The following is a 24,326-nucleotide window of genomic DNA, read 5'->3' on the forward strand; positions in this document are numbered from 1 at the left end:
ATGACCCGAGCCGGAGGCAGACGCTTAACGACTGAGCCACCCAGGCGCCCCAGCACATGCCCTTTTTAAAAGCCTCTTGTGAAACCCCATGCTTCTCAAAGGTAGATCTTGCCATACTTTGGCACAAGAATATTTTTTTTTAACTCAGTTAATTAACATATAGTGTATTATTAGGTTCAAGGTTGAGTTTAGCAATTCATCAGTTGCATACAACACCCAGTGCTCATCACATCACGTGCCCTCCTTAATGCCCTGATGGTTACCCCATCCCTCCACCCTCCTCCCTTCCAGCAACCCTCAGTTTGTTTCCCATGATCAAGAATCTCTTATGGTTTGTTTCCCTCTCTGATTTTGTCTTGTTTTACTTTTCCCTCCCTTCCCCTGTGCTCCTCTGTTTTGTTTTTTAAATTCCACAAATGAGTGAAATCATATGATAATTGTCTTTCTCTGATTGTTATTTTGCTTAGCATAATACCCTCTAGTTGCAGCCACATCATTGCAAATGGCAAGATTTCATTTTTTTGATGGCTGAGTAATATTCTATGGTGTATATATACCACATCTTCATCCATTCATCTGTCGATGGACGTCTGGGCTCTTTACATAGTTCGGCTATTGTGGACATTGCTGCTATAAACATTGGGGTGCAGGTGCCCCTTTGGATCACTACATTTGTATCTTTGGGGTAAATACCTAGTAGTGCAATTGCTGGGTCATAGGGTAGCTCTATTTGGCACAAAAGTATTTTTTGATACCCTCTAGCAACTTCAGTGAGCTCCATGTGTCATTGATGAAGTTAGTGCTGCTGTGAGTGGAGGTAATAAATTTCTAGAGGTACCATGCATTTTTTTTTTTAAAGATTTTATTTATTCATTTGAGAGAGAAAGAGATAGCAACAGAGAGAATGAGTGGGACGAGGGAGAGAAGCAGGCTCCCTGCTGAGCAGGGAGCCTGATGTGGGGCTCAATCCCAGGACCCTGGGATCATGACCTGAACCCCAAAGGCAGATGCTTAACTGACTGAGCCACCCAGGCACACCTGGTACCACGCAGTTTGATAGGCAGGTCTGACACTAAGTATAAACTACCTTTAGAAGAGCCATCATTCCAAAGCACTTCCCAGTTCTTGCTCTTTGGCATGTCTGCCTTTAGATAAGGAGAAGATGTTCCCCAGATGATGTGGATTTTATTTTGCCGTCAGTTTCAGTTGGCAGGTGAGAAAGCACCCATGAGCTCCCGGATGCCACAAGATTCCTTGAGTATTTTCAGGGCCGTTTTCCCTCTTCCCACCTCACTGCAGTCTCTCTGGGCCTCTGTGAGAGGGTCTGTGGACATGAAGAGCCCGGAGGGGCGCCCTGAGGAGCCATCTTCCTTGACCCAGCCGTGGCTATATTTACATCACTCGGCTCTCCACCTGTGACGTATGACTACAGGTGCATCTTGCCCTAGACAAACGCTGGGCCAGAGGTTTCAGACTTCAGAATCCGCATTTTAGAAAAGGAGATTGGGACACAGATCACTCACATGCCAGAGACTGGAGTGGCATCTGGAGGTAACGGGATCCTTTTCTGTCTGTAGCAGGTGTGACCGTTCACGTGTATCTGAATCAGGTCCGATTTTGTTTCTAAATGGATTTGTCTCAAAGTTATTTTTTACAAGTTTGATTCTACCACCCGCCCCAGGCTTTGTGGGGAAGAGATGGTGAACAGACACCAGTCTTCTAGCACTCTTTTTTTTTTTTTTTGTCATTTGATTTTTTTTTATTCTTATGTTAATCCCCATACATTACATCATTAGTTTTAGATGAAGTGTTCCATGATTCATTGTTTGTGCATAACACCCAGTGCTCCATGCAGAACGTGCCCTCTTTAATACCCATCACCAGGCTAACCCATCCTCCCACCCCCCCTCCCCTCTAGAACCCTCAGTTTGTTTTTCAGAGTCCATCGTCTCTCATGGTTCGTTCCTCTAGCACTCTTGTGAGGTTTATTTAAGGTACAGCACTGAGGCTCCTTGCACTTTGGAGGAAATCCAGGAGGCCCAGAGGACGCAGAGCACTTTCTTGCGCAGTTGGGTCTGTTCTTAGGCTGGTGCACCGGTCACTGGTCCATGTCCTGCCAAGGTTTCTGGTCCTCTCTGCTCTATTACTTAGCCATGAAACCAGAAAAAAGAAGTTTGGGCTTTTGATCTATTATCCAGGAAAATACGCCCACCTTTCGAATTAAAACTTTTGTTCTAATTAAGAGAATTAAAAATGTTGTTACACGTCTTAACAAAATTTATCCTTAGAACCAGAAGTGCCCAGTAAAGTTTAGGGACAGAGAGAGTCACTCCAAAAACCAAAAAAGACCACAGAAACAAAAACCACATTTGTGTCAACAATAGAGGGGCTTTGAAATAACTCAGTATGTGGCAGAACAAGGGAACACAGTGGAACCACTAGAGTCCACCTTTTGAAGACTGCTACATGATAAAAATGGTCCTGGGTATAATTCGATGAAGAAAAGCTTGCCTAGAATGTGCTGAGTAATACTGTTGAGAGAGAGAGAGAGTGTGTGTGTGCGCGTGTGCACGTGTGCCTGTGTGTGGAACAGTCTAGAAGGGAGGCAGGGAGGTGTGATGGGGTCCCAATAGCAACATGAGGGCAGCTCTCCACCCTGAGAGGGCCCACCCTGCACGGCTCAGCTCCATCCTTATGGCTCTGGTGGTGTCCTACGTCTCTGAGGAAACCCTCAGCCCCTTCTTTCCACTCCCCACCTCCCTCTGCCCTGCTGGGAAGGGGTCAGGAGGGCAGGGTTGCTTGTTGCTCTCTCTATGGCCAGCAAGCGCTTCACCTCTGTGTCTGGTGGGATGCTGGGTGACTTTAAGTTCCTCTGTTCTTTTTGTGTTTTCTGTGTTTCAGCACTGCAAATGTATTACTCTGTCTTCATGAAAGAAGTTATGAAATTGAAGAGTATTGTGTTTAAGGCCGTATATATGTAACTACACAACAGAAAAAGGGTTCCCTTAACATTGAACTCTTATTATAGAAAGGCTGTATAAAATTTATCAGCTCACGGCCCTATGATGATAAGTAAAATTTACTGATCATTACATTTTTTTGTAGCATATTTTTGGATCTCGTAGAGGCCCTGGGTTATGGTTCTGGGTATCAGTTTTTAGTTTTTGGCAACATTCATTTAACGTCAGACACGTGAATATCACTGTAGAACTGTTTGAGATAGCAGAGTGCCATTATTTGTGTAATGCGTCTCTAAATGAACCTGCGTTTCAGACTTTATTTATTTATTTATTTATAAAGACTTTATTTGAGAGAGAGAGTGAGAGAGAGAGCACAAGCAGGGAGAGTGGCAGGCAGAAGGAGAAGCAGGCTCCCCGCTGATCAGGGGGCCCGACATGGGACTCAATCCCAGGACCCTGGGATCATGACCTGAGCCGAAGGCAGACGCTTAACCGACTGAGCCAACCAGGTGCCCCCATTCATTTATTTTATTTTATTTTTTTAAAGATTTTATTTATTTATTTGAGAGAGAGAGCACATGAGAGGGGGGAGGGTCAGAGGGAGAAGCAGACTCCCTGCCGAGCAGGGAGCCCGATGCGGGACTCGATCCAGGGACTCCAGGATCATGACCTGAGCCGAAGGCAGATGCTTAACCGACTGAGCCAACCAGGTGCCCCCATTCATTTATTTTAAAGGAAACTTGGTCTCACTGCCCCAGGTGGAAAACCAGCATCGCTTGCTGTGAATATTTGTATTTGTTGAACTTCCGAAGGCCCAGTTGGATACTGTTGTTGGCAACGGCTTTGAGCCTTAGTCTTGCTCTCCCTTGTTGTTTTTAGGAAGGTGACAGGTACTGGGCACGAAGGGTGTATCAGCACTGCCCTGAGACATTCTCTTTGTTGTGATCAGAATAGCAAGGGAAGTGAGACCCCAAGTGGGGCAGTGGCTGTGGACCTCCACCTCCTGAGTCCCATCCCTTGCTCAGGTGACTTTGATCTGATTTTGTATGCCTGATGTATTCTCCGCTGTGAGAAGAATGGAGGAGAAAGGTCCGGGTATCGGGGTTGGGGTGTTCATGTCAGAGGCGCCAGCTCCTTGTCAAATGGGTGCTTCTCACAGTACTCCCTGTGGTCCTCTCTTGCCGCCTTGCCGCCTCGGCCTGCTGATGGCCCTGAGCCCCAGCCTGACCAGGACTTCTCTCCAGCAGGAGACCACTGTGTGCAGCTCCTGTGACGATGTCCACTCCAGACCCACCGCTGGGCGGAACTCCTCGGCCGGGCCCTTCCCCGGGCCCCGGCCCCTCCCCTGGAGCCATGTTGGGCCCTAGCCCGGGTCCCTCACCGGGCTCTGCCCACAGCATGATGGGGCCCAGTCCGGGGCCTCCCTCAGCAGGACACCCCATCCCAACCCAGGGACCTGGAGGATACCCTCAGGACAACATGCACCAGATGCACAAGGTAGAGAGCCTGCGCCCAGTGCCTTGATTGGCTGGGTCCACACGATTGGAGGTGGGAGGTTGGACAGTGCATCCTGGCTTCTGCTCTGAGCCAGGAGGCTTCCTGCCTTGTGTCTCCCGTACCCATCATTCCACATGGGAGATGTGGTCACACTGCTCCAGGGTTGCCTTTTGTTAATGAATAAAAATGTCCAGATCCCTGAAAGGTGGCTTATGTCACATGGTTTCTTGCACTTGGTTGCCACTCACTCACTGTCCTGACTTCTGGAACTGATCAGAGATGCTTTTGCCAGTGAGGTGAGGAAAAAAAAACCTCTTAACACAAATAGTTTTCCTTTTTCACTGTGTTCCTGGGTGGTGGCTGGGGAAAACAAGGAACAGCTTCCTATCTATCAGTGTCTAAAGGAAGAACTGACATGTTCAAGTCTCAGAGACCACAAGAGATCCTCGTAGAAGAGGGGTCTCTGCTGACCCCTCTAGCCTCCCTCCCCAGGCTATCCATGTGTTTGTACCCATGCCACTTAAATTCCCCCGCCCATCAGGTGTAGATGGTTATTGTGCCCATTTACAGATGAGGAAGTGGGATCTCAGAGAGATGGTCACTTACTGAGTCATTGGTGGAGCCTGCTCATCCTTCTGGCCGTTCTTGCCTTCCGCATCTCCTGCACATTTCTGTCAACAGTATCTTGTTGCTTCCTTCTTGGGAAGCTGTTGGTGACCTGACTGCCCCCCTACCCCCCCCACAATTGAATCTGGGTTCTCCAGCATAGCCTCTTTCCCTCTCTGCCCATTTTGTTTCTTCGTCTTGGAATCGCTTGCATGTACACTACATGTCTGCCAGACACCTGCTGTTTGTCCTGCACTGTGTTAGGAGCCCAGGGACCAGGGGCCATGGTAGTGGGACACCCCTCGCCTGCAGAGACGTCAGCTTCCCGAGGGCCCCCCCTTTTCCTGCATTTGAAGCCGCTCCTGTGGTCCCCGCCAAGCACCCTCTCCTCTTCTCTTGCTTCTCTCATGGCACACACTGAGCTGTAGTTGACTTTGCTGGGCCACCCACCCATTAGACTGAGTTCCCAGAGACCAGGATATTCGTGCCAGTCAGGGCTTAGCAGAGTGCCTGGAAGGGTCCCAAAAAATGTCCCCTTTACCAGCCATTCCAGTCGGGGAAGTACTTAGTGCTGAACCTTTGGGGGGAAAATAGGTGTCATCATTCTGCAGAGGTCCGATGTACCTCTTAGGAGGGACAGAACCACGCCACAGACACCTTTCCTCCCAACTAGTAGGCTGGAGGCCGATCTCAGATCAGTGAGGACACCGAACATAGTGTAATCATACTTATAGGCAGAAATTTCTGTCTGTCCCCCTGACTTACAGTCTCCCAAGGAAGAGGGTTTCTGATCCAAAGATTGGTGGTCACCAGGTCTCCTTGTGACGATTAATGGGGAGCTTGGTGTCCCAGCCAAAACAGCTCCTCTCCAGGAGCTCATGTCTTTTCTGCATGGTATTTTGGCCATCTGAAACTATCTCCTGGTGCCCTGATCCATCTGTCCCTTCACTTCCAGACCTCCAGGCTCCTAGGTGGTTGCCCACTGCCGAGTAACATTGCTTTCTGCATCTGCTTGAGACTTTAGTCGGTGTCAGGACCATGGCTTGGACCTAAGCTGCTTGGTCACATTGGTGATTCAGTACATACCGGGGTGACCTTGGGTGGACATTTTTAGTGGCAATGAACTCTCAGGCGGCACTTTGCATGCTGCCTCTTCCTGTTCCCTCTTGTTGAGCTTGCCTTGTCATTGTCCCCTCTTGTAGCCAATGGAGTCCATGCATGAGAAGGGCATGTCAGATGACCCCCGCTACAGCCAGATGAAGGGAATGGCGATGCGGTCGGGGGCCCACGCAGGGATGGGGCCGCCGCCAAGCCCCATGGACCAGCACTCCCAAGGTACTGTTTTATTACTCTTCTTTCCTTGTGCTTGTTGCTCCCCCAACCCCAAACCCTACCCTGGGTGTCCTGAGGTCATTTTCCTAGTTGGGTTTCCCGGTCTCCCACAGGCAGATTCAGGGTAGACCCAGGACAGTTCAGCCCTGTGGCATACTCTGCCACGGAGGGCTGTTGAGCTTGTGCTTGGCCGGTGCCCGTTTTGGGCCGGCTTGTCTTAGAGCAGCCTCTGGAGAGGGAACCCTGGTAGGATGCATCCATATGCAGCCCTGGAGTTTAGACAGGGGCCGAGCAGGGTGGGCTCCTCGGGCCAGCAGCTCCCGTGCCATCCAGGAATGTACTAGAAATGCAGATTCCTGGGGCCCCACTTCAGACTGCTGAGACAGAATCTTGAGGTGGGTGGGCTCTGCTTTAACAAGCCTTCCATGTAGTTTTTCTGAACAGGGCAGTTGGAGAATGATGGAGTAGGTGACTTCCTGTCATCTGGGTGGGAAGCTCAGTTCCTCCCTGGGCTCTACACTGAATGGACATTAGGGGCGTGGTCTGTCCAAGTTGAAGGGCAGGAGGGCAGACCCGAGGGAGGCCTGGATCTGTGTAACAGCTCAGCATTGACCATCAGCAAGCAACTTGCTGAAAGCTGAGCCGACCAAACTGGTCGTGCTGGCCACTGGTCAGGCTGCCTGCATGTGCCATCTCTGTGGGTGCTTCTCCTTTGAATACTGGGATTAAAGTCATTGGCCGCCCCCTGTCTCGGGATAGGAGCCGGCGTAAGCACAGTTGAAAGTTTACTGTCTTTGCCTTAGAAATCATAGGATGTGTGTTGCCGAGTGACCACTTGGATCCCACATTGCTTCACAGGTTACCCTTCTCCCCTGGGCGGCTCTGAGCATGCCTCCAGTCCAGTTCCAGCCAGTGGCCCGTCCTCAGGCCCACAGTTGTCCTCTGGGCCAGGAGGGGCCCCCCTGGATGGTGCCGATCCCCAGGCTTTGGGCCAGCAGAACCGGGGCCCGACTCCATTTAACCAGAACCAGCTGCATCAGCTCAGAGCCCAGATCATGGCATACAAGATGCTGGCCAGGGGGCAGCCCCTCCCCGACCACCTGCAGATGGCGGTGCAGGGGAAGCGGCCAATGCCCGGGATGCAGCAGCAGATGCCAACACTACCTCCACCCTCTGTGTCCGCAACGGGACCTGGCCCCGGCCCTGGCCCTGGCCCTGGCCCGGGTCCAGGACCAGCACCTCCAAATTATAGCAGGCCTCACGGTAAGGCCCTCTCTCCCCAGCGCTCGGGGTGGGGAGGGGACTCAGAGCAAACTACCAGAAGGTGGGCAGCGATGTCAACAGACCTGGGCTCTGCTACCCTCGGGCATTCCCCCCCCCCGCCCCCCGGAGACCGCATGGTGTCGGCAGCACTCAGGATGCTCAGGCAGCCGAGCTGCTTTCGTGCTCAATGTTGTTTCTCCAGCTGCGGGCCCCCCCCCGCCCCCCGCCTTGCCCACACTGAGAGGCTTGTTGTTGGGTGTGTCTCCTGGAGCCAGGCCTGCCTGTGGGGGTGGATGCAGGCATAAACACAGGATGCCGTTTATTGTCTTGTATGTTTCTCCATATGCGTAGGTATGGGAGGGCCCAACATGCCCCCCCCTGGACCCTCAGGCGTGCCTCCTGGGATGCCAGGTCAGCCTCCCGGAGGGCCTCCCAAGCCTTGGCCTGAAGGTAAGTCCCCTCTGTCTTGGTGACATGCCTCTTCCCTGGCTCCTGTCACAAGCTTGTGCCATGCCGCCCCTGAGAGGGAGCCTGCTCAGAGAGAAGGGGCCAGGGACAAGTCCTCCGTTCCTTTGGCCCTCTTTGGTCAGTTCACAGGGGCTTAGGTTGTTCCACTGCATGATTCCTGCCGCACCTTGTCCTGTGGGTCCTGGTAATCATGGGGTCTCCTCACCAAGGAGAGGAGGATCCTAGTGAACGAGCCCCCTGGATGACTCAAGTGAGAGCTGTGGAGAGGCGCTCCCACAGCCACAGATCCCATCCTTCGGGACGGGGCGCTTCCGAGCCCAGAGGCCGTGTGTGACCCCCTTCCCTCCTGAGAACACCCCCTTCCCCGCCCCCAGTACTGTGGGAGGCAGGCAGGGCGACAGGGTGGCTCAGGGCTCCGCTTCTGCTGACTGTGCAGCCTCTGTGTTCTGTGCAAGACACGGTCATCGGGTGCTGGAGGGTTGCCTCTGGCGGTGACGTATGGACAAAACAGACTCATTCCTTGTCCCCTCGGAGCCCGAGGTTTAGTGATGGGCACAGGAGAGCTCATTGCTTGAGTAAGATTCCTTGGGCACCAGATGAAGGTCGGAAACTGCTGGTCCCGTGAGGCCGCACGCAGCAGGACCAAACCCGGGAGCGGCGCTTAGGCAGGGGTGGCTTCGGGAGGGGACATGTCTGCTGAGGTCCGGAGGAGGCAGGAGGGAGGGGGACCCCCGAGGGATCCCTGAGTGAGAGGCAGTGTGGCGGCCTGCGCAGGCCTCGTCAGCCTTGGGGATGAGTTTGTCCCCGAGGGTCGTGAGCGCCCAGCAGGCTTTTCATTTACCCCCCAGAATTGAGCCAGAACTCAAAGCTGTGTGCCCCTCCTGCCTGACTCCTCTCCCCCCACCCCGGCCCAGGACCCATGGCGAATGCTGCTGCCCCCACGAGCACACCTCAGAAGCTGATCCCCCCACAGCCAACGGGCCGCCCCTCACCTGCGCCCCCCGCCGTCCCGCCCGCTGCCTCCCCAGTGATGCCGCCCCAGACGCAGTCGCCGGGGCAGCCTGCCCAGCCTGCCCCCATGGTGCCATTGCACCAGAAGCAGAGCCGTATCACCCCCATCCAGAAGCCGCGGGGCCTGGACCCTGTGGAGATCCTGCAGGAGCGGGAGTACAGGTGAGGGCGCTGCTGCCTAGGGCCACTTGGGGTTGCTGCCCCTAGCCCCGGTCAGCCCTGACACGTGTCGGTTTGACTCACAGTTCTAAAGGCCAGTGGGATATGTGATCAGAAATCTGTCACCAGTTGCCTAGTTCTCTGTGTTGCTATGTATCCTTCCAGAGAAATCCTGTGTGTGGATAGGCAGACAAGGTTGCCATGAGGTGCCCAAGTGTTTCATGATGTGCACATGGTTCCTCCAGTGAGAGCAGAGTCAGATCATCCCCTATTTGTACCAAATGAGCTTTTCCTTTTTTTTTGGATACATAATATTCCATCCGGTGGCTTTTTACCGTAATTGATTTAGCCAGAACTCTGGCGGAAGGGATGTCAGGTTGTTTCTAATCTTTTTTTTTTTTCCCCCTAATCTTCTGTTAAAACAATGCTGTAGTCAACACACTTGCATCTCTCTTTTCCCACGTGGGCACACGTGTCAGAGTAAATCCCTAAAAGTGCCATGGGTTGGGTACAGGGGACCTAGGCAGGGAAATTTCCTGGATTCTGCAAAACTGCCCTCCATGGAGGTCGTACAGATAGATGTTGGAATGGAAGTGCTTTTTTCTCCTTGCTAACTTTCAGCTCATCAGCACTCAAAAAGCAACCTGTCAGAGCTTTGTGGTGGGCCCTCTCAAACATCACTGGTTGCTGGCTGCTTTACCAGGGCCTTCTGCGTGCCAGGCGCTGGGGGAGATAGTGGGTGCCCAGGGCGCCTGTATCACTCTGTCCCATGCAGCTGGGGCACCTCAGGTTCGCCCCCTGAGCACCCTGCCCTCCCGTTTCCCCACTGCACTGACAACTTGTTCAGGGCTGGCCTCCCTTGGTAAACATAAGCCCCATGTGGGAGGGGCTGTGCTTTGTTCCCCATAATCCCCAGATGTATCAGTAAATCTTTGTCTAATAACAGTCTCCAAAGTGCCTCACCAGCTGTGATGTGCTCTGGAGCTCCAACTCCTGTACCCAGGCACCTCTCCTCCAGCTCCATTTAGATAGCTTAAAATGGCCTTTCAGATGTCCTCGTGTCCCCCACATTTCCCTCCCGTTTCTCTCCCCGTGCACCTGACAACAGCTCATTGGGCCAGACCCTACCTTCCCTTCACAGTTGCTCACCCTCCCTCATCTCCCATGTCCTCGTCTCAGCTCCTCTCCCCAATCCCAGGAACTAGTGGCCTTTTCCACACTGTGGACCCCGCCACCTGGTCTACACCATGTTGCTGGTCTCCCTGCTCTTCCCCCTTGCTTGTGCAGTCTGTTTCCCACATAGCAGTTTGAGGTCTCTTTTTATAATTAACTTCCATTAGATCTATTCCCCAGGTTCGAACCTGCCACTGGTATCCCATTGCCCATCCAGTAAGCACCTTTTTGTTTCGCCCTGCCCAAGGCTCTGTCCTTGCCTATGCCACTCCCCCTGTTCCTCTTTTTCTGTGGAACAAGTGAGACTCATTTCTACTCCCAGGCCTTTGCACAGGCTGCACATGTCTCTTTGGCTAGTTTAGGCCTAATTGCTGAGGTCACCTGCTCATAGAGGCCCTGCCTACCCTCCTCATTTCCAGCGCCCTTCTCAGAGTACCTGGTACTCTCTGGAATTAGTGTAGATACTTAAGTTTTTAACTCCTTTATGGCCTGTCTTGTTGATAAGCCTGTGAGTTCTATGAGAATAACAAATTAATCTTGTTTAGTCTTGTTTAGTGCTAAGGCCCAACATCTGGATCAGTCCCTGGCACACAGTAGGTGTTTCATAAATATGTGTGAAACATTGAGAAGGGGGATTATCTCATTTGAACCTTAGACCAAGCCTGTAGGGTTGCTCTGCGGGGTTGTCCCCGGGCTGGGGTGAAGACACTGGTCCGCCTGACTCCACAGCCAGCTGTCGCTGCTGAAATGTCACAAGGCAGGTGTGCCCTATCAGGTTCAGGTTTGTTGTGCCTGCCCCACTCTTTCTGTGTTCTGTGTTTTGGCTGGCTTCCCTTTCTGAGCCAATTCCCATCTCCTGACCAGGTTCTGCCTTCCTTGAGGGATGGATTCTCCTGAGGCTCCACCTTTAAAGAAGGGGAACAGGTGGGCTCCCGTGAATGTACAAGAGCTCTCATCATCTCTCCTTTCTTCTGTCTTTCCCACCCAGGCTGCAGGCTCGAATCGCACACCGAATTCAGGAACTTGAAAACCTTCCCGGGTCCCTGGCCGGGGATTTGCGAACCAAAGCGACCATTGAGCTCAAAGCGCTCAGGCTGCTGAACTTCCAGAGGCAGGTGGGCACTGGCGCAGGCCCGTGGCTTGAGGAAAAGAGCCTTTTCTGCCAACGTTGATGCTTAGGTTCAAAGAGCTACTTGCCATGCAGTTACTAAATGTGTCCCGATCATTAAAAGCAGCAGTGACCTCGTATCCTCATTGGCTGGCTGTCCTCTCCTGTCCATGTCCTGCACAATGGTGGGACGTTAGCTGTTCTTGGGATGAATAGTTGTGGGTCTTTCCTAAGGCCGTAGTTGCCAGCTTAAAACAGGAGACTTAAGTGGGCCTATTTTTGAGGGCACTATACTTTCGAATGACCCATAAGGAATATTTTATGTGTGGTTGACGGGAGGCAGAGCTGGAGACCTGCAGGTTTGAGAGAACGTTCTGCTGGGGGTCCAGAAGCGGTCATCTTCTGACCTGTGCTCGCGCTCTCTGTGGGCACCCACCAGACAGCATTTAGAACGGATCCTTCTGGAAGGAGCAGCAGTCTTGAGATACGTAATTATGTGTGGATCTGACAACGTTGTGCACATCATTTCTTCCTTCCTCAAGCTACGACAGGAAGTGGTGGTGTGCATGAGGAGGGACACAGCCCTCGAGACGGCCCTCAACGCCAAGGCCTACAAGCGCAGCAAGCGGCAGTCCCTGCGTGAGGCCCGCATCACCGAGAAGCTGGAGAAGCAGCAGAAGATTGAGCAGGAGCGCAAGCGCCGGCAGAAGCACCAGGTGCGTCCCCGCCCCACCGCAAAGGCTTGGCCTGCGTGCCTGGGCTGCAGGAGCTTGCACGCTGTTGAGTCTTGTTCGGTTTGTTTCTAAGCATGCTGTCTGTCTCTTCTGTTCATCACAACAGTATTCTAGGCACCGAGAATATGTTAGTGGACAAAACCAAATGGCAGTGGGAGAACGGGCCATAATCACATATGCCATGTTGGGAGGTGATAGGGTATGAAGAGATGGAAGGCAGGAATGGAGAGGGACGGAGGGGCTGTTGACACAGCATGGTTGGGGAAGTTCTCTGGGAAGGCGGGATCTGAGGGAGGAAGCCACAAAGACGTGGGCAAGGAGCTTTGCAGATTGAGGGGAAGCGCAAAGGCCCTGGGGCTGGAATGTGCCATGTGTTCTGTGACCAGCAGGGATCCCAGTGTGGCTGGAGTGGAGTGAGCAAGGGAGAGAGTGGGATGAGGCGAGGACAGAGAGGTGTGATGGGCAGAGTGTCTGGGCTGAGGAGACAACTTGGGCCTTTTGCCCTGAGTGAGGTGGGAGCCATGAAGGGTCCTGAGCAGAGGAGGGTGTGATCTGACTTAGCTTTTACAAGATCAGTCAGGAAGACCGCATCTCTACTGGAGTCGGATATGGGGACGATTTGGTTTGTTTGCTCATTTACGTTTTCTAAAGCTCTCCTCTAGTCTATACGTAGTACTGGTGTAGTTTAAAATTTAAAAAGTCACCACTCAGCGTTAACCACTGGTAGCGTTTTGGTATATATTCTTCAGATTGGTTTTCTGTATGCACAGAGTATCCAAAAGTTAAATAGTCTCCTTTAAACAAACATATGGAGACATTGACTTGTTTTTAAGTATTGCAGGAAGCATGATTTTTAACATTTACGTTGTATTCCTTCTCTGCCTTAGCATCCAGTAATTTATGTAACCATTTCCCTGCTGGGGAACATGTAGCCTATTTCAACCTTGCAATGTTAGAAATCATGCTAAAAGAGGCGTTCTTGAACTTGAATTGTTTTGGCCAGTATCTGCTGTTTTCCTTAAAGGGAATTCCTGGCAGTGGAATGACTCGTTTGGAGGTGAGGGCGTTTTGGGGTGGTTAGTGTTCAGTGCCAGATTGTTTGGGCAAGGCGGCTGGCCCTGCCTGTTACCCCTGAGGGAGGGCCCCTCTTACCACAGTCCCCAGCTTGGGGCTTTCCTTACACAGAGAATGTCGAACCTCAGGGGCAGACAGTGTCGTTGTACCGTTTTGGTTACATCCTCTTGGTTTTAAACAAGCTGCCTTTAAAGTTTTGTCTCCTTTGCGGCAGTGTTATAGCGACCCCTGGGGAGTAGCCAGTTCTCTCTTCTGTGTACGTCCCTGCAGGAATACCTCAATAGCATTCTGCAGCATGCCAAGGATTTCAAAGAATATCACAGGTCGGTCACAGGCAAAATCCAGAAGCTCACGAAGGCGGTGGCCACCTACCACGCCAACACGGAGAGGGAGCAGAAGAAGGAAAATGAAAGAATTGAGAAAGAGAGAATGCGGAGACTCATGGTAAAATTCTGCCTTCGTGACGCTGTGTCCCTTCCTGTTCCCTCGTGGGTGCTTTGGGTGTGGCAGGCACCAGGGATCGATTGCCTTGTGTTATACCGAGGTGGAGTACTGCTCAGAGTTAGAGGTGGGACAGAGAGAAAGAGCTTGGGTTTGGGAGTCCAGAAGACCTGGCCTGTTCATTCTGTCGGTGATCGAGACACCTTAGGCTGGTTAGCTGACTGCTCTGTGGTCTCTCCAGAAAATCGAGGGGGCACGCGCTGTAGGTTGGGAGAGTGACTGGTGATGTGATCCCTATCCTCTGTCCCCACCCTTTGTGTCTGGATATTCGGGGTGATTCTCTAGTTGGGCAGATAACTGACAGGCACTGCCATATGCACGCAGCCCCAGTAGTAAGGAGAAGCACGCAGTCCCTACCCTCCCGGCCGCTCCTGCTGGCCCTAGAGAGACAGATGCCCAGGCCGAAAACAAGACCGTTTTGGGTGGTATGAAGTACCCTGAAGAGAAGGAAGCAGGATGAGGGAGTGGGGATTGATGGGGTGTTATGGGAAGGGTGGGCATGACTCCCTGGATGAAGTGCCTTCCAGGGATAGAGGAACCAAGGGCAAACACCTGAGGTGGCAGAAAGCCAAGTGCGAGGCACAGCAAGAGGCCCCTAGAATAGCATGATGAGGGCACGAGTGAGGTCAGAGTCCCCGCAGTCATGTGGGGCCTTGTAGGCCACAAGGAAGGCTTTAGATTTAATTCTAAAGGGGGAGCCACAGGAGGCTATAAGCTGGGGTGACATGATCTGATTGATTATTAGAAAGCCAGGAGGGGCTTGTTACATGGGTCTGTGAGAGTAATCTGGCCTGGACCAGAGAGAAGTGTTTGGATTTGGGGTGCGTTTGTGGACAGAGGGACCAGGACTTGCTGTTGGCCTTTTCAAATGACTTCTGGCAAAAGTGTGTCTGTCCAGCAGGCCCCCTCAGGGTCTTCCCTGGGTAGGGGTTGAGGAAATACTGAAGGGGGAGTCGATAGCTAGGTGAAGGGTGTATGTACAGCACAGCTCTGGTGTCAGCTAAGCACTCCCTTGGTGAGGGTCTGGTTGCTGGTTAAACAACCCCCAGTGGGCTTCTTGACTCTGGATTACCTGCCTTGGGCACTAATGGACAAGCACGTGTCTCTTGCAAGCAAGCACCATAACCTCACCCTTCTGCAGGCTGAAGATGAGGAGGGGTACCGCAAGCTCATCGACCAGAAGAAGGACAAGCGCTTGGCCTACCTCTTGCAGCAGACAGATGAGTACGTGGCTAACCTCACGGAGCTGGTGCGGCAGCACAAGGCTGCCCAGGTCGCCAAGGAGAAAAAGAAGAAAAAGAAAAAGAAGGTGCGCTGGGACCTGGCCATGTGCCTGCCCCTGGGTGGGACTGGAGCAGCCGTCTTGACACGTGTGCCTGGGCCTCCCTGGTCAGTGAGTGACCATGTCTCTCTTTACCTCTAGAAGGCAGAAAATGCAGAAGGACAGACGCCTGCAATCGGACCTGATGGCGAGGTAAGGGATCAGGAGTTTCTTTTCATGGAAATGCCAGCCCAGCCCTGGAAGCTTAGATCTATTGCATCCATTAAATTTGTTTTTCTTTTTAAATCACCAGAGCTATCTATGACGATGGGAAGAATCCACACATGTCCCCTGCCACATCCCATCTCCTCCTCAGTCCCACTTCCAAGAGGGTATATTGTTAGCTCCTGGTGTGTTTCCTTCCAGACTTCATTTTTTGTACATGCCATTATTTTGTTAGTTTCACTCTGACATAATTACAGGACAGAGAATTCCGACCCCTTCCTCACCTGGGTTCCCCGTTTTCCCACACATTTTTCCCTAAACCATCTGAGAGTTAGATGCAGACATGACGACCCTTTACCTCTGTATATTTCAGTATGTTTCCTAAAAACAAGGTTCTTTTCCGTACCTCTACAGTGATTAAGAAGCAGAAACAAGCATGGCTGCGATAATAACCATGATCTCGTCCACGGTGCTTATTAAGGTTTGGACAGCTGTCCCTCTGATGTCCTTTGCGGCAACTCCGAGGCCATGCATTGCGTTCAGGGGCGTCCTTCTAGGCCTTTGATCCTGAACAGCTCCTTGCTTCATCTGAGCCTTTTCTGACCTTGGCATTTCTGAAGAGCACAAGCCAAGTATTTGCCACAGGGCCTTTCGTTTGGGTTTGACTTGCCAGTTCCTTGTGGTTAGATTCAGGTTATGTGTTCTTGGCAGGAAGACCCCAGAGTGACGCTGTGTGCTCTGTGCCTCACGTCGGGAGCACACGGCGTGGATGGCTTCAGTCACTGGTGATGCTGACCATGATCCCTCGGGGTCTGCCAAGGCATCTCTGATGAAAGTTACTGTTTTTTCTTTTTGTAATTACTAAGTACCTTGTGGAGAGATTCTCAAGGCTCTTTAAACGTATTTTACCTTCTCTTACTTCCACCCACTAGTTTCTTCATCTGTTTAATTGGCCTTTGCCTGTATCAGTTTTTGCCATGATGGTTACAAAATGGTGATCCCCCCTCCCTTCACCCTGAGCCTCCCCTCCCCCGTGATTTCTTCTGTATTTTTTATTTTATTTTTGTTATTTATTTATTTATTTTTTAAAGATTTTATTTATTTATTTGAGAGAATGGGAGAGAGAGAGCATGAGGTGGGGAGGGTCAGAGGGAGAAGAAGACTCCCCGCCGAGCAGGGAGCCTGATGTGGGACTCGATCCCAGGACTCCAGGATCATGACCTGAGCTGAAGGCAGTCGCTTAACCAACTGAGCCACCCAGGTGCCCTCTTCTGTATTTTTTAGATGACTTTCTACAGGAAGGAAAAGCTTTCTCTCTTCTTTCCTCTTTGGCCCATGGTATATAGTTTGTCAACCCCTGGTACCAACTCACAGGATTCTCATTTAGTTCAATCCTTTATGGTCATTATTTTGATGTTCAAATTATTCCAGTTTGGGCCAGCAAGGGCCCCTTCCAATTGGCCCATGTGTCCTTTGAGGGCTTCCTTACTTCCTTGCACACTGAGATAGCTCAAGCTCATCTTCTGCTTTCCCAATCAATATTTAGAAACCCAAGATCACTCTTTCTCTCTGTCTTTGACCCTCTATTTAATAAGTAAAGTAGGTACATAAGCAAGTTCTACACCCAGCGTGGGGCTTGAACTCACAACTCCGAGATCAAGAGTCGCATGCTCTACTCACTGAGCCAGCCAGATGGCCACCAAGATCTCTTTAGATGTGATTGTTGATATGGGGTGTCATTGCTTCTAGGCCCTCTTGGCAAACAGATCTAGGGAATAGGTGTATGTATGCATACATATCTTCATTGCTATTCTGTACGTTCAAACTCTTACATTCACAGGGATATCTTTGCATCTAATCTAATACCATATGGCTATTTCTATTCTTCTCTCTTTCCTTATTATAACAGCTTAGAACTTGGGTCCCATTAGCCATGGTATATTTCCTTATTTGCCCGATCCTAGAAAATACATTCTAGGAAATACATTGAGAATTGTTAATTCATACTCCTGTGGAAAACAGGCCTCCTCAGTAGAGTTTAGTTGGTGTTTGGAGTTATTCAGCCTGAAACTAATGTGCTCCAAATATCACATTTAAAAGTTACTTGGGTTAGTTCTCCCCTGTGCCCCCATTAGTGTGGTTTCCCCTGTCCTTGTTGGTTTTATTTACTCATCATTTTTATGTATTTATTAATTTTTTTAAAAGATTTTACTTATTTGAGATAGAGAGCACAAGCCAGGGGACAGAGGGAGAGGGAGAAGCAGGCTCCCCACTGAGCAGTGAGCCAGATGTGGGGCTCGATCCCAGGACTCTGGGATCATGACCTGAGCCGAAGCAGATACTTAAGTGACTGAGCCACCCAGGCACCCCTTTCATTTATGTATTTAACATGTGAAATTTCACTAGTCTGGTTCTGAAAGTCAGAAGCGTACAAAGTGGCCCACTCAGAGAGGGCTTGCTGTCTCCACACACCGTTTTTTCCCTACTACCTCCCTACCCGCCTCCTGAAAGCCACCGTTCTCACTCAGTACACTCATTTGGAGGAAAGATGTATAAAAGGGGGAGGTGTAAATAAGTGGTGTTTCCTTTCCCACCTCCCCTGCCCCCTCCTCACTCCCACCTCCCAGAGGAAAACTGAGTAACCGTTTGCTCTGGGGCCTTTTCTGTGTATGTGCCACCAGATGGTTTTCTTTTTCCAGCCTTTCATTGTATCCCTGACATCTTCCCACATTAGCTCACATACACTTACCTTATTCTTTCAGTGTCACCGAAATGTGGTATTTCTTGCAGAAAATATTTAAACAGTATGATGAAAAGCAGAAGCCCCCACAGGACCTGCTCTCTCGTGACATGCATCCAGGACTCGTTTTCCCTATGTCCTTTTTGTTTTGTTTTAAGGCCTTTTGGGGTGATCTAGACACAGCTAGACTCTTTCCATTCAGCAGAATATCTTGGGCCACTTTCCAAATCAGGCCATTAATTCTATTTTAATTTTATGGTGTCGATGTGTTGGGATCTTATTCAGCATGCAGACGGATAGTTATTTAGGTTGCTTCACATCTGTAGCCGGGATGAAGATCCTGCACTGCTCAGTTCTGATGCACCACCGTGTGCCCCTCCCTTCCTGAAGGCTGTTGCCGTGTTCCCGTTCTCCTATTGCACATGTTGTCATGAGCCTCCTTGTCCATTACCTTTTCATGCTCTTCCCCAGTCGGCGTGGCTTGCCATAACAAAACACCATGGCTGGGGTGGCTTCAGTAACAACAAAAAAAGTATGTTCTCACAGTTGTAGAAGCTGTAAATCCAAGATCAAAGTGCAGCAAGGTCAATTTCTGGTGAGGGCTCTCTTCCTGGCTTGTGGATGGCTGCCTTCTTGCTGTGTCCCCATATGACAGGAGAGACAGCAAGCTTTGCACATATAGCCACATTGGGGCTTCAGCATTTGAATTTTGGGGGGACACAGTTCAGCCCATAGCAGATGCACACTTTTTCCTGGAGGCCAGATTTCTAAAGTGAATGACTAGTGATTAACTCAAATAGGTATTTATTTCATGAGATTTTATTTTATTCTTTTATTTATTTATTTATTTATCTAGCTAGCTAGCTAGCTATCTAGCTATCTGTCTATCTAATCTATCAAGTGGGCTCCATGCCCAGTGTGGGGCTTGAGATTGAGATTGAGATTGAGATTCGCATGCTCTGCCAACTGAGCCAGCCAGGCGCCCCATGAGATTTTATTTTAAATGTTATATTGAATTTTTAAGAATGTGGGCTGGTGTTTTGCTACAGTAGAAAGCCTATGTAAGGCCATTTGGGGCATTCAGGGGAAAAGTCCTATGGCGGGAAAGTGCAGTTCAGGGAATTCTGTTGGGTAAATCACTGGCCGCTTCTCCTGTTGAGCAACAGAAGCATCACTCTGTGTTGGCTGTGAATTGTGCTTGAATCTCAGCCAGTGCTTCTCAGCCTTGGCACCTCTGAATTGCCTGGGAGCTTTTCAAAAAGCCCCAGAGCAGTTGAATCAGAATTTGGGGATGGGGGGAAGTGCAAGCATCAGCACTGTTAGCCACTCCCAAGGAGCACTTGGGGGTGAAAGTCACTGATGGCGGCCCATGGAGGCCGTCTGCCGAGCATGCTCATGCGGCAGTGGTTGCCATCACCTTCCGTGGTGGGCAGCTTTGAGGGTGAGGTGGTCTGGTTGCGTGGGAGCTAATCTCTACTGTGTGGGCCATGTTGACGGTGAGTGTGGCATCTTAGGGGACATGGGGCTGGTAGAAGTTCCTCGAAGGTGCAAGCAAAGTTTTAAACCAAGAACTTCGTCCTCATCCTGGAGGTTTTCTCTAGGAAATTTGTGGGCGCTAATGGCAGGGGAAATGTTCTTCCAACGTTGGCATCTCAGAACAAGAAATTGAGGAATTCTATATATGCTAAGAGGAAATTAGTTGTTTTGCTTTTCAGATATTCTAGTTAGCTGTTTCACAGAAAAGAATGAGGACCTCTGAGGAAGTCTACAAATGTAGTATCAATGGGGGAAAAAAAACAAGGGCCATAAGAATGTGAATAATACAGTCATTTGTGTATAAACGGGGAGAGCGCAGTCCTTGTTTCTCACGCATGGAGTAGATCTACAAGGCCGCATGAGAAACAGATACTGGTAGACACATAGAGAAACCGTCTGATGGGATTGGGGAAGAGTCACCACTGTGCTCTTGTGAAGTTGGAGCTGTATTTCCTATTTGAAAATGAAATACCTTGAAGAAACAGTTGTCACCAATGGATTGTATATTATTACTGGATTATTAATGTGTCATTAAGCCTTTTTTTTAATGTCATTAACCCATTTTCACAACCACTGGCCACGTTTTGTGCCATTTTCTGGGCATGGAGTTGGGAGAGCACTTCCCAAGGTGGCCATAGTTAGCAGAAGCCTGAGGTATGGAAACCACAGAGCCTCAATTTACACATGTGATTTTTTTTCAGCCTCTGGATGAGACTAGCCAAATGAGTGACCTGCCGGTGAAAGTGATCCACGTGGAAAGCGGGAAGATCCTCACGGGCACCGACGCCCCCAAAGCAGGGCAGCTAGAGGCCTGGCTTGAGATGAACCCGGGGTGAGTTGGCCTCGTTCCAGGGGCTCTGGCAGCTGGGGATGATTTTGCTTTCATTTAGAAGCAGACCAGTTCGTTAAAGAAAGTGAATCCTGTGGGTTCTAGCGAAGTGTGTACTAAAACAGTAATATTTTTTCTAGATATGAAGTAGCTCCAAGATCTGATAGTGAAGAAAGTGGCTCAGAAGAAGAGGAGGAGGTAAGAGTCCATTTCCTGGCTGCTGTGGCTCTCGGTGTGGTAACTTCCATGTCTTGGGCCCCCGTCACCCCTTTGCACCGAGATCCTCTCCTGCTCTGGGTGGGTGTTGTATGGGGCAGGAAACAGGTACGGGGCAGCCGAGGCCCCCAGTCCTGTGCTTTAGAGCTGCACTGTCCAGTACGGAAGACTCTAGCCACGTGTGACTCCTCAGTCTTAAATTAATCAGATTAAATAGAATTTAAAACTGACCATCCTCAGCTCTCCTGGCCATCCTTCAAGTGCTCAAAATTCGAAGCTCTCCTCTCCAGAAAGATCAGTGTGAAGTTGTGATCATTAGATCGTGTACACGTTTGCCCATTATAATCTATTCTTTGGAAACAAATACTTGCATTTGTTGTGTAAACTCTCTAAATCATTTAACTATGCCACGTTATGGTGCTATTTCCTTGGTTGACAAAGCTGTTCTGAAGAACCACGTTCCTCTCTCCTCTCCGTTCTTGAGTGCCTCCTGGGGAAGGATGACTCAGGGAGCAGTCTCTGAAGGCCGTGTCTCCATCCTTAGCATCCAGATGGGTGTTCTCTGTCACTCCCACTTCACTTGGGGTGAGAGTGTCAAGTATTAACTAACCATTTTGATTTCTTTTATGAACACTTCGCGTCATTATCCCGTTTCTGATTAGTTATAAGTGGGTTTTAACTGAGTTTTTAAGTGCTCCTCGTGTATTTTCCCCCACCTGAAGTTGGCATGGTGTTCGCCTATAATCTTTCTTTTGGTCTGTCCTGATTTTACTTTCCTCCTTATTACTACTCCAGTTCATCTGGAATTTTATTTGGTGTAGGCCATGGGGCAGAGCTCTACCTTGTTCCCCCTCCAAGGAGTATTAAGTGAACTGGCATGCAGTTGAGTCCTCCCATCCCATCGGCCTGTGACATTTTTTTAAATGATGTGTTGAGTTTTTATATCCAGTGGGCTCATTTTAGGGCCACCTGTTCAGGTTCCTTTAACATTGATTGTAATGATTCTCCAGTAAAATTTTGTTGTAATTTTTTAATAGCTCTGTAGAGGTAAAATTTAAATACCATGAAATGCAAAAATGAAAAACCCACAGGAAGTGTATAATTTGGTGATTTTTAGTGAATTTATAGACTTGTGTAATCATTACCACTCACAAATTTTATTATGTTCTGTAATCCCAGAATTCTCCCTCCTGCTGGTTTACAGTTTGTTCTGACTCCTTCCTCCAGCTCCAGGAAACCAGTGATCTGCTTTCTGTCTCTGTAGATTTGCCTTTTCTGGAGATTTCCTATAAATGGAGTCCTATAACATATAGTAATTGTGTCTGGCTTCTTTCAGATAGTGTGTTGTTGATGTTCATCCATGTTGTTTGCGTATCGAGAGATCATTCCAATTTATTCCGGAATCCTATTCCGTTGTATGGTGTAGCACGCTTTGTTTATCCATTCACCAATTGATGAGCATTTGCGGTGTTTCCATTTTTTGCTGTTATGAGTAATGTTGCTGCAAACATTCCCGTACATGTCTTTGTGTAGACATATGTTTTCATTTCTCTTGGGTAGGTACCTAGGAGTGAAATCGCTGGGTCATATGCTAAGTTTATGTTTGCCTTTTTAAGAAACTGCCAAACTGTTTTCTAAAGTGGTTGTACCATTTCACAGGTTCCAGATTCTCTGTATCCTTGTCCATACTTGGTATTATCTGTCCTTTTGATTATATCCATCCTAGTGGGTGTATAGTAGTATCTCATTGTGGCTTTAGTTTGCATTTTCCTAGTAATTAGATAATGTTGAACATTTTTTCATATGTTTATGCACCATTCATGTATCTTCTTTGGTAAATGCCTATTCACATTTTTTGCCTATTAAATTAGGTTGTTTGTCATCTCATCACTCAGTTGTAAGAATTCTTTATATATTCTTGGGACATGTCCCTGATCAAATACATAACTTGCAGTATCTTTTCCTAGTCATTTGGCCTTTTGTTTTTTCCCTCAGTGGTGTTTTTTGAAATGCAAAATTTTTAAATTTTAATGAAATCTAGTTTTATCAAATTTTTTGTTCATGCATTGTGCTTTTGGAGTTACATCTAAGAACTCTTCGAAGTCACTTAGATTTTTCTTCTGTGTTTTCTTCTAGAAATTTTGTAATTGAACCTCTTACGTTAAAGATCATAGTTGAATTGATTGCTGTGGTCTAACATACAGGTGTAAGATTTTTTTTGCGTATGGATATCCACTTTATCCAGCACCATTTGATGAAAAGACCACTCTTTCCTCCTTCAGTTAGTCTTGGCACTTTTGTAGGAAATCAGTTGACCATAAATGTAAGGGTTTGTTTCTGCATCTCATTTCTGTTCTTTTAATCTTCATGTCTGTCTTTGTGCCACAATCACTTTATCTTGATTGTTGTAATTTATAATAAGTTTTGAAATTAGTGTTACTCCTCCAATTTTGTGGCTTTCATTGTCTATTCTAGATCCTTTGTGTTCCTGTGTAAATTGTAGGGTCAGCTCATCAGTTGATACAAAAATGCTTGCTGGAATTTTTATTAGATTTGTATTTAATCTATAGATTGATTTGGGGAGAATCACACCTGAACAATATTTAGTCTTCTAATTCATATTCATGCAATGTCTCTCCATTTATTTTTATCATCATTGATTTCTCTTAGAAGTGTTTTGTGGTTTTCAGTGTATAGTTTTTATATTTCATTTGCTAAATTTATGTTTTTTTAAAGATTTTGTTTATTTATTTGACAGAGAGAGACACCGCATGAGAGGGAACACAAGCAGGGGGAGTGGGAGAGGGAGAAGCAGGCCTCTCGCTGAGCAGGGAACCCAATGCGGGGCTTGATCCCAGGATCCTGGGATCATGACCCGAGCCGAAGGCAGACGCTTAACGACTGAGTCACCCAGGCACCCCTTGCTAAATTTATTTTTAAATATTTCTTTTGATGCTATTATGAACAGAATTGATTGCTTTTTTTTTTTTTTTTTAAGATTTTACTAATTCATTTGAGAAAGAGACAGAGTACAAGCAGGGGAGAGGCAGGCAGAGGGAGAGGGAGAAGCAGACTCTCCACTGAGCCCAACTTGGGGCTCAATCCCAGGACCTGGAGATCATGACCTGAGTCGAAGGCAAACACTTAACCATCTGAGCCACCCAGGCACCCCTAGAATTGATTACTTAATTGTATTTTTGGATACTTTATTGCAATTACATGAAAATACAACTTCTTGTATTAGTTTTGAAAAATATTGGTTTTGTATGTATATATGAACTTGCTGAACTCATACTATTTGTTCTGGATAGTTTGGTTTTGGTTTTTGTAGATTCTTTAGGATTGTCACATACAGGATCATACTGGGAGCCCGATGCTGGGCTCGATCCCAGGACCCCGAGATCATGACCTGAGCCAAAATCAAGAGTCGGATGTCTACCCGACTGAGCCACCCAGCACCCTATGCCTGTAAATTTTGAGTTGTTGTTTCTATTTTCATTCAGTTCAAAATATTTTCTAATATTCCTTGTGTTTGGGGTTTTTTTTTTTTTTGACCATCAGGTCATTTAAAGTTTGTTAAATTTTGGGGTGCCTGGGTGGCTCAGTCGTTGACCGTCTGCCTTCGACTCAGGT

General features: G+C 48.8%; 1 protein-coding gene across 9 annotated transcripts in view; it reads left to right on the top strand.

Annotated features, from left to right (window-relative positions):
* Positions 1-24,326, top strand: part of SMARCA4 (SWI/SNF related BAF chromatin remodeling complex subunit ATPase 4) — an 88,526-nt gene that overhangs the window by 13,621 nt on the left and 50,579 nt on the right. For 7 of the 9 annotated variants that reach the window (XM_081813057.1, XM_081813048.1, XM_081813041.1 and 4 more), the window contains exons 2-13: positions 4,208-4,457; positions 6,266-6,398; positions 7,254-7,658; positions 8,010-8,108; positions 9,041-9,299; positions 11,458-11,584; positions 12,120-12,293; positions 13,656-13,829; positions 15,028-15,195; positions 15,310-15,360; positions 20,350-20,480; positions 20,618-20,675. In XM_081813057.1, coding sequence (XP_081669183.1) covers positions 4,236-4,457; positions 6,266-6,398; positions 7,254-7,658; positions 8,010-8,108; positions 9,041-9,299; positions 11,458-11,584; positions 12,120-12,293; positions 13,656-13,829; positions 15,028-15,195; positions 15,310-15,360; positions 20,350-20,480; positions 20,618-20,675 — 2,001 coding nt within the window. In that variant the 5' untranslated portion in view covers positions 4,208-4,235. Of the gene's footprint in view, positions 1-4,204; positions 4,458-6,265; positions 6,399-7,253; positions 7,659-8,009; positions 8,109-9,040; positions 9,300-11,457; positions 11,585-12,119; positions 12,294-13,655; positions 13,830-15,027; positions 15,196-15,309; positions 15,361-20,349; positions 20,481-20,617; positions 20,676-24,326 lie in introns of all 9 variants that reach the window. The other 2 variants (XM_081813047.1, XM_081813046.1) reach the window with 2 other exon arrangements.

The sequence above is a fragment of the Leptonychotes weddellii genome, chromosome 1 (assembly GCF_054177405.1).
Source record: "Leptonychotes weddellii isolate Sample4059 chromosome 1, ASM5417740v2, whole genome shotgun sequence".
NCBI classification, from domain to species: Eukaryota; Metazoa; Chordata; class Mammalia; order Carnivora; family Phocidae; genus Leptonychotes; species Leptonychotes weddellii.